At 40.3% G+C, this 9612-nt stretch overlaps 1 protein-coding gene across 2 annotated transcripts; it reads right to left on the bottom strand.

Moving 5' to 3' along the window:
* Positions 1-2290: 2290 nt before the first annotated feature.
* On the bottom strand, positions 2291-9385 carry LOC119910897 (protein tyrosine phosphatase type IVA 2-like). 2 transcript variants are annotated; one of them, XM_038729730.1, is made up of 8 exons: positions 9249-9385; positions 8126-8261; positions 7901-8022; positions 6362-7047; positions 6165-6257; positions 5189-5319; positions 4390-4464; positions 2291-4227 (listed from the first exon to the last, which is right to left on the bottom strand). In XM_038729730.1, the coding sequence occupies exons 4-8, from the start codon at positions 6455-6457 to the stop codon at positions 4116-4118; spliced, it is 507 nt and encodes a 168-aa protein (XP_038585658.1). In that variant the 5' UTR covers positions 6458-7047; positions 7901-8022; positions 8126-8261; positions 9249-9385; the 3' UTR covers positions 2291-4115. The 2 variants fall into 2 exon arrangements, with proteins under 2 accessions (XP_038585658.1, XP_038585659.1); XM_038729731.1 differs by lacking the exon at positions 9249-9385 and adding an exon at positions 8972-9185.
* Between the last annotated feature and the right edge of the window lie 227 nt (positions 9386-9612).

Genomic DNA, 9612 nt, shown 5'->3' with positions numbered 1-9612 from the left:
CAAAATGAAGCACTTTTTGTGGACATAATTTTGACAGGCGCAATTGCCTGAAGGAATCAGCAAGTTGATGCACTGTACTGCAGTGATACGAAAACTTTTTCTACCTAGGAGTCATCCTGACACCAAGATATGTAAAAAAAAAAAAAAAAACACCTCAAAAATACAGCAATGATCCTTTAACCTTGTTAGGTGTTGAAGCAGGGTGAATGTTGACTGAAGCTACAATAATGAGGTGAGCTGCACTATCGAGCAACGTCTGACACAACACCTAACACTTAGGACATTTAGTTACATGTAGAGGCACGTGTGGTGCTGTCACGTCTAGAGTGGCGTATCCGTGTAGGGTTCAGTGAAGTTGATGCTGGCAGGTGCGAAACATTGTGTCGCCACACCTGACGCAACACCTAACAATTCACCTAATCTCTTGATGCAGTCTCCTAGGCAGGCAGTGTTTATCCAGAGAGAGAAAGAGAGTGACAGTTTGTTCTGCAGCCTGTGTGTTATTATTGCAATGTAATTGTAAGTCTTTAGAGATTTTAGGTGTAATGTCAGAGGCCGGTCAGATCGCAGAGGTCTTGTCAGGCGCAAGCGAGGCGTTTGAGGAAATGGTGTGCCTGATTATTGATACAGTCTTCTGCTGCCCAGGACGCTGTAGACCTACATGTATGTGTGTGTGTGCGCTCTAACAGATCATTTTAAAGTCACATTGTACAAACCATAATAATACAGTTCAGTAGTAACTTTGCTGACATGTGTTTAGTGTTCCTTTGCCACTCTGTGCTGTAGGACTTTAACAGGTTATTTTTGCTGTACTGTGTTCAACCTTGTGAAGAGACACTGGTTCATTGTTCAACGTCCCTGAAACACATTTAAAAGATTGAGAAAGAGTTCTTTTTACACCTTAACCTGAATGCAAATGACTTTATTATGAAGTTCACTATCTGGCAGGACATTACCGCCATCTACTGTCCACAGGAGCAACCAACACTCAGGCCAAACATGGAAACATTTGAACTTTGCCTCTGGGAGGAGTGAATGTTTTATTTTCATCTCTGCATATCAGTGTGAAGTCTGTTTGTTTCATTTGAATACTGGTATATGAGTGACCGTTTGCCTTTGTGACAAGCGACTACAAGTTATTGTTCCCAATTTTTGATTTATCCCTTCCACTCCGTTGTCATTTTATTCAGTACACCTAGCTAAAACCTAGAACAGTCCTGTGAGAAATCTTCCCTTCATATAAATTGGGTGCACTAACTAATAGAAACATCTGTCAGCTAGGTGTACCTAATAAACTTTTAACATTATTTACACAGAAAATGGGTTTTAAGGCTTGAAGTTGTTTGGTTTGGAGGGGCTATATAGTATAACAGCCATGACTCCAAGAACCCTCATATTTATCAGAAAAGCTTTTGTTGTTGGTTTGAGTTGTCTGTATCACTGTACAAATTAAGCCAAACGCATCTCAGCTGTCTTGAAAACCCACTCCAGGAAGTAATGTGAAATTCAGCCAGTTGGTGTTTGTGTGGACATGAACATGAATGAAGGCAGTGATGGAAAGCAACATTTTCTATTTTCTTTCACAGATGCATATTTATCTGCTCTGTTGTTCAAGGTTAGTTCATGTGTGTGTGTGTGTTGTCAGGTCAGTCAATAAAACCAGTCAGCCTTGAATCATCCATTGGCTCAGTGTGATTGCTCACCATCCATTCTGACAGCCACATTCACACATCACCACAGCCAGAGGCAATCTCTCACTCACTCACTCACTCACTCACTCACTCACTCACTCACTCACTCACTCACTCACTCACTCACTCACTCACTCACTCACTCACTCACTCACTCACTCACTCACACACTCACTCACACACACACACACACACACACACACACACACACACAGGTCAGGCTCACGTTGGGCAGCTGCCACGTTTCAGCTACAGCCCCACATGTAGTCCAATCACTGTGACCTGGGACTGTTGTAGAAGCAGCCTGGCAGTTTGTAAAGCTTCATTTTCAAATATTAATAAAAATATGCTTTTGGGAATAGGTAACCAGTGATATGATGTTCCTGACTTTTCATTATGCAGAGTTATGGCATTGTCGTCAACCTCTGATCAGATATATTTATGTAATTTGACTGATTATTCAAGGTGGAACTTATCAGTACTACACTAGTTGTCTAGTTGGCTTTTACCTCAATCTTAAAAGAATTTGGAGAATTCGATCAATTTAAGTATCACTTGTTTTCTCAGCTCACAACAAAATACAGACAGACACATTAAACTACAATTAGGATGCCTTTCAAAATAGTTTCTGCGACAAGCAGAAGTTATGGTACTAAACACTTTAATTTTTCCAAGAAGACTAACAGATTTGTTCAAGCAGACAGACATTTCACAAAGAAACACTGTGGAATGAATAAATAAACATAACCAGTACAAACAGATAAAGGTACAGGGAAAGAAAATAAAAACCTATAGAAAAAATTATAAGATCACAAAGACCAACAGCATTTTACAAACACAGCAGCTGACCAGACAGCTAAGTTACGTACAGAGCCGGAGATAGACAAGAACTATGGCCACTCAGTTTTCAGTGGCAGCCATGTTGGCTCCACAGTCCTGTTCTATGGTGGTTGTAATAGGAATATACGAAGTATTCGGGAGATTGTCCCATTAGTACGTTTAACTGTTCAGTAATGACACCTGGGGCACCAAAATGAACTACGTTTGTATGACTAAAGCTCACTTTGTTAAATGCTGGCTCATTTCTCTACCATCTTAAATAGTTCATGCTCATGTGTTTGCATGGAGCCTACTATCATTCAACAGTACATTCCAGACTGTATTCACCCAATTACCACCTAATATAATCTATGCTAAACTGTTGGAAGACTAATATCACATACTGTATGCTGCCAACCCATCATGCACTATGTTGCTCAACATTGTGTGGCCAATGAAGTACCAATATTTTAATTACTATTTATTGAGGGTTTTATTTGTGTTCTTTACACTTATTAGCTAATGTAAACAGTACAATCTATCAAAACCATAAAGTAGTGATTTATGAATACATTCACCCACTGATGTTTAAACATGTTGTCCTTCGTAATGCCACGGTGACATTACAAAGGACAGTGTCAAATTTATTTACAGCCAGCTCAAGTTTGTTTGTTCTAGAGAAGCAGGCTGTGCGTCTACAGCTTACAGTGGGTAAGTTGATTGTAGTGTTGTTTAATACAGCATATGTTATATTGGCATCAAACTGAGGGCACATTTTGTTAAAAAAATCTTTTAAAATTCTAATTTTTAAGCAAATCAACATAAACACTGTATATTTTTCCCTCATGTCACCTTCTGCGCCACATTCTGGCTGCAGGACATTGATTTGGCCAGTGAGGAAAGACTGGATTTAACAAATCAGTCTAAACCGCTGTGTGGATTGATGTGCAATAAACCAGCAAGCCTCTTGAAAGCACATACTGCCGACTATTTATTCAGCATTTGTAGTGTTGTAGCGTAGAAAACAAATATCAAGCTGCAGGCCACTTTAACATCGCAAAAATTAATCAACTGTCAAACATACTTTGCTACTGACACTTAATTTTCAATGTCTGATCCCAATGTCAAAGTTTGAAATCTGTCTATTGTCATCAACAGCATTTATTGTAGCTGCTGCACTTGTAACAAGGATTTCCAAGCGTAGCCTTTGGAATAAATGTTTTCAACTTTTGATTTCACAGTGATGCTGACAGTTAAAATGAATTCTGTTTAACTGTTGGGTTTACTTTTAATGGGCTAAGTATTTGTGTATTTTTGCTAAATATCCAAGTTACAGACCAGGAAGCAGAAATTAAACCTTTTAACACCTCCACTTTCTAGGTAAATTTTTGATGTAAAAGCAGAAGTTGTCTGTCTATGTTTTTAGAAGATTTCCAGAACTTTGACGTAAGGACCTTGACATTTCGGAAATACATGAAGCGCTTTGAATAAATTTCATGTTTTAATAATACCAAAAAAAATATATATTTTACCCAAACATGTCAACTTTCCAATTAACATCAAAAGATGAAAGTCTCCTATGAAGATGTGTGGGGTTGTAGATTCCTACTGTATGGAGCAGCTCTGTCCGTTTGCATCTTTGGAGCGCAGACACAGTTTAGGTTTGTAGTTTTCCAGGTAAAGCAGCTGCTTGGAGTTGAACGCTCCACGGCGCTTCCTGACAACATAAATGAGACACAAGAAACTTTTAAAGAAATGTCTGAGAAGAATGTCAGGTGTGTAAGCAATTACAGGGATGCTACTGAATATGATACATGCAAAGCCAGAGCACTTGTTAGTACAATTAAGTAACACAGTAGAATCAATGTTTGGTACTCACAGTCTTATGAAGTGAACAGCATCTTCATATTCCATCCCACACTCAATTAGAGCCAGCGCCACCAACACCGGAGCTCTGAGACAAACAACAAATACATTGTACAACCATCAGTTAGGGCAACAATCCTACGGCCATTGAGCCTTGTATGAAGCCAAGGCTTTAACTCAGTGTTTCAACTCAGTTTGGGCTCTGTCTTTTTAAAAAAAAAAGTAACACAGAGGTTGCACCGATAGGCATGCACCGATCCGACTTTTTTCAGTCCCAATACAAATACCAATACCTGGGCTTTGGATATCCCCCGATGCCGAGTACCAATCCCATACCAGTATAAAACGAATAAGCAGTATTCCTTACTGTGTGAAAGAGACTGGGAATCATTCTTTTATGTGTAAGGAAATATCAGGCTTGACTTAAACACTGCTTCCTAACTTTGAAGCTATTGCAAGTAGCCGTAGAACTTGTTGGCATAGCATGCATGAAATATCTCCAAACTGTTGACCCCTTGTATTTAGCTCCCTCCATGCTACGTTAGCTCTCCTAGCAAAATGTTACCAGGGCACTGCTGACACATCGCGTAGTACAAGCGTAATTTAATTGAACAGCTCAGCCCTATAGATCGGCTACCTTGTCACGATACCCGATCTAGCTATCTGAGTCAGTATCAGGTTGGTGCATCCATATGCAACATTAGTGACAACTGACAACATGCCAGTTCGATCAGTTAAGCATCTGGAAAAAAACAAAAGCTGACTTGACATTGATTTATCTTGGCAAGCAAAAATAAATTAAAAATACTAACCGTCCTAGTCCAGCAACACAGTGCACAGCCACACAGCTGCCAGGCTCCTCTCTAAACTTTGTCTGCAGGAGACTCAGCCAATCATCAACCACCTGGTCTGGGGGGGCAGAACCATCGTCAAATGGCCAATCCTGTAAGGGAGATCAAGTCGTTTTTGATTTCATCAATTTGTTGCAAAGTCCTCAAATGTAAATATTTTTGTTCTCATGATTATGCTTAGACAGACTTAATGGCCAGAGTCCACCTTTAACAAGTTTCTGTGCCGCAGAGATAGCAAAATGACATCCTAGATCCAGAATAGGATAGGACTAGCCTCTATTGTCTCCCTTGGGAGAAATCTGTCTTGGGCATTCAAGAGACCACAGCGTCTGGCAGTACACAACCATCTGTGCCATCACATACAATTGCATTAGAATAACATTTGACAGCTTTCAACATATACAGTCGCACAACACATTTTCGCAGCCATCTACACATATGGTCACAGTATAGAAACATAGATTACTACATAATTCCCAACAGTTGTGCATTTACCCACAGCAACCGTAGTGGTAGATATTGCACAGTACAGTATTCCCCACAGTAAGCAAGCTATTAGATATTGCGAATGCCTACACCACCTATTGCAAGTTACAAATCACACCATCAGAAACATTCCAAACGTTTCTTTAGTATTTTCATTTGGTCGCTGTTCAGTTGCTTAAGCCTAAAATTCCCTGCACCAGTAACCTTTTAAGATCAGGCCTGCTGTGCTTACTGCTACTAGTTTTCAGTGCAGATGCAATGGAAGAATGCACTTTCTATTATCCACACTTTATTATTCAAACTGCTTATGGAGGCATTTGGTTGTCCTGCTGAACATTTGTGTCTGACTGACCAGTAGATGAAGTTTATGTTCCTTAGTTTGATGATTACGTACATTTGGACTTCTTTGTTAGCGGGTAAATGAGTAGGCTTAATCTGGTGTGTCACTTACCAGCACGTGTATGCCTTCTTGTTCCACTGGTGTTTTGTCATATGTAGCAGTACACACTCTCACCAAGGTGTTTACTCCAAATGCCTTCAGATCCTACACATCAGAACACACTTTTTAAACACACCATGTCGCTGCTTTCTCTAGAAATAAAATAAAATGAGTGAAGGATATATATGAATTATTCAAACGTATGCTACCTCTATAAACCTTCCCAGTTGTGCATTGGTGGGGTTATGCGTAATGAGGAATCTCAGACAGTCATAAGAGATCTCCACTGGAGCCGGTCGGTTCATTTTTAGACCCACAAAGGTTTGTTAATAGAAGAAAAAAAGATCAGAAGAGCACTGTGTTTCAAAAAAAGGAGTAACAGACAGGAACCAAAGTGAAAGTTTCCCAATTGTTTAAAAATAAAACTGATGATTTATGGGAATAAAACATAAATATCCTATTCCTTTGGTGACAAAACGTAGTCTGAATAAAAAACTAAAAAGACAAGACAAATTTCTTGGTGAAAAAAATAGGGGGCCGGAGGGAATCAAAACCTTTCTTGGCAACGAAGGAAAAACTAAACTTGGCTTGGTTAAAAACTAAAATTTCGATCTAGCAGAGTGGGGTCAAAAAGACTGGCAGGGAAGACACTCGGGGTCCAGAGGAAAAAAAATGAAGACGATACAAAGATCTGTCCTTCCTTTCTTTCAAATCTGTTAGCCCATTCAGAGAAGACTTGTTTGAATCAGAGTAGAAGAAGAAAGACACAGCAGGAAAGGAGAAAAGCTGTGAGGAAGCTTGGATAAAGCCAATGGCTCCCTCTACTCCCCAGGACAGGTGACAGGCTGAAGGTTGGTTTGTCTTCATATGGTTTCAACAGGATGGCAGTGGGGACCTATGAGGACACAGAGACGGTCATTCGTTTTTACACAGCTTTAAGCAAGCCTAACTAAAAGTAGCCTTCCACACTGGTTTTTGCTTGTTACTTTATCATGAATATTATATTTTTGTCTACTGACCTAATTCTCAATAACATGTGTTACCTGTGATTCTTGTGTGAATTAGATGGTTTATCTCAGGGGTTTTCAAAGTCTGAGACTGCGGGCCTCCCCTCAGACAAAGCTTGGGAAACGGTGCCCACCCCACCACATCTTTAGTTTACTTGGTAAGTTCCGATCAATTCCTGGATGCCTATGGGATCATGGTTATATTACTGAATCCCATAGACAATCAACATTTGAGTCATAATAGCCTATATTTTTGTTTGACATAACTTCTGACTACACCAAATAAGTTTTTAAAAAGGTCTCTCCTAAGGCATTTATTAGTTTCTGACTCTGATGGGGGGAAAACAGTTCCCAAAAACTACTGTATCTCTGAACTCTCACACATGCAAGCTATTCTATGTGATCTCCTTTTGATAACTAATGCAATAAGTAATGTAATATTGTTTCACTTCCATTCACTGAGCCTCCCCTGAAACTGTTTGGAGCCCCCCTAGGGAGGCCCGCCTCACACTTTGAAAACCCCTGGTTTATCTGATAAGGGCTGCTCTGTTTTAACTTCATGCCCTTGTTCCTGTCTTTCATAGGCCAACACTGGGTGATGTAAATGACGAGCTAAACAAGTACTCAGTATTTGTATCACTGCCAATTCAGTGTATCGTTACTCTCTGCTGTCCACGGACTGTAAAATGGTAAAAAGTGAGAATTTGTTTCATAATGACCAGTATTTATTACAGCACACACCTGTGAGCGTGAATGGCAGTGTTTGCGCCTGGTGTCTCTTGTTCACTTGTCCACAATAAGCAGCAGGTGCTGGGCTTGGCAAAACTCCCCTCCAAGCTTCACAAACGCCATACATGTGCAGCCTGAAAGTGACAGAGTGATGGAATGCAAGTGTGATGTGTAACTACTAACACATTGCACATTAAGAGACTGTGTTGCAGGGACTCCTGGTAGTAATATACTCACTTTGATGAGAGCTGAGGAGATGGTTCATTGAGCGGACACAGGAAAATGTGACGGCTCCGGGATGTAGACACACCATTGATGATGATGCTGCTTTTCTGGGTCCTGGCTGACAACGGCCCGCTAGCTTGCTGCTAACCTAAAGGAAAACCATGTCAATATTGCTCAGCTGAGGTTACCTGACTTTAACAGATCCCTGCATTATGCTACGTGCCACATTAACCTCCCTTTCCAAACGTGATCCTTAGCTAATGTGTATAGCTATCCAGTGGACGGGACGGTTAACTCATAAAGCCTGACTAAAATGATCCACAAAGCAGCTTCTATCTCTGCATAACGGAACAACATGAGGTTATTCTAAATTACCTGATTTTACATAAGAGTTTGACATTGTGGCCACTCGAAATAATGTAACGTTAACGTTTCACAGCTAACGTTACGGCGTTCAGTGTCACCGGCAAGAGATTTGATTTTGCACAGTTCCCGACAGCATTGAATTAATAGTTAACGCTAACTAACCTTACCGTTACAGTCAGGCGTAACTTAAACATTGTTACATGCTCAATAACGTTATTTAGCAAGGTTAGCTAACGTTAACCATGTTATGTATTTACAGCAGTAACTATAACGTTCGCACCGTCTGGCTTTGAACGTTAACTTAGCTGTGGCGATGTTCTAACGTTAAATGAACGTTAACACTAACGTTACCCAACAGCCAGCTAGCTTAACGATAACTGGTAACGGTAGCTGTTTTTCAAATGCAGATACATCACTGTAACGTTATATACAACAAAGGTTGTACCCAATTTAAGACAAAATGTTAACACATAATTTAGAAACTAACCATACCTCACTGGACTAATCAACAACGCCATATGTCATTAGAGGCTCCGCCGCCAGCCTGGTCATGTAAACAGGTCAACAACCATGTTCCCAGAATAAACAGCAAGCTAACACATTTCAGGCTAAAGCATTCGCCGGTGTCCCTTGCACGACACCGGTTTTCAATAACAGCCAAAGGACAGTCAGTCGGTGGTCTTGTTAACGTAGTGAGTTACACAGTCGTAACAGTTGCTATATCGACGTCAAACACACACACACGACTGACATAACGTAAGCTACTTACTAAACGCAGTAGTTTCAGGAGAAATCCAGACGCCTCTAATGAAAAAGAGTCTGCAAAGAAGACATGTTGAACAGAAATGTCGAGTTAGCCTCAATAAACGTCGCAACTTCCGGCCGCAAGCTTTCAACAATAAAACTGATTTAAAAAAATACGCCTTTAAAAACACCACGACCGTCTAAATTTGTAGACAAACTCCCTACACATCCGGTAGTAGCCAGGCTGTCTCCTGCTGCTTTGACGAATTTTGTAAAAATGAATATACTGGACTTTAAATAGCCCAAGCACCCGTAACGTTGGTTCATTTTACAAACTGCTATTTTATGTATTTGCGTGGGTGAAGCCAGGTTTATACAGGAATGTAGCT

Source organism: Micropterus salmoides, unplaced genomic scaffold (assembly GCF_014851395.1).
Source record: "Micropterus salmoides isolate LMB-PRFRI ecotype aquatic unplaced genomic scaffold, ASM1485139v1 Ms_hic_scaffold_19, whole genome shotgun sequence".
Classification (NCBI taxonomy): Eukaryota; Metazoa; Chordata; class Actinopteri; order Centrarchiformes; family Centrarchidae; genus Micropterus; species Micropterus salmoides.
This window is presented reverse-complemented; position numbering and strand designations above follow the sequence as displayed.

Coding starts and splice junctions, on each gene's coding strand:
- LOC119910897 (XM_038729730.1), bottom strand. CDS start 6,457: ATGAACCGACCGGCTCCAGTGGAGATCTCTTATGACTGTCTGAGATTC. Junction 6,258..6,361: donor AACTGGGAAGGTTTATAGAG/GTAGCATACGTT, acceptor TCTGATGTGTAG/GATCTGAAGGCATTTGGAGT. Junction 4,465..5,188: donor TGTGTTGCTGGACTAGGACG/GTTAGTATTTTT, acceptor TGTTTGTCTCAG/AGCTCCGGTGTTGGTGGCGC.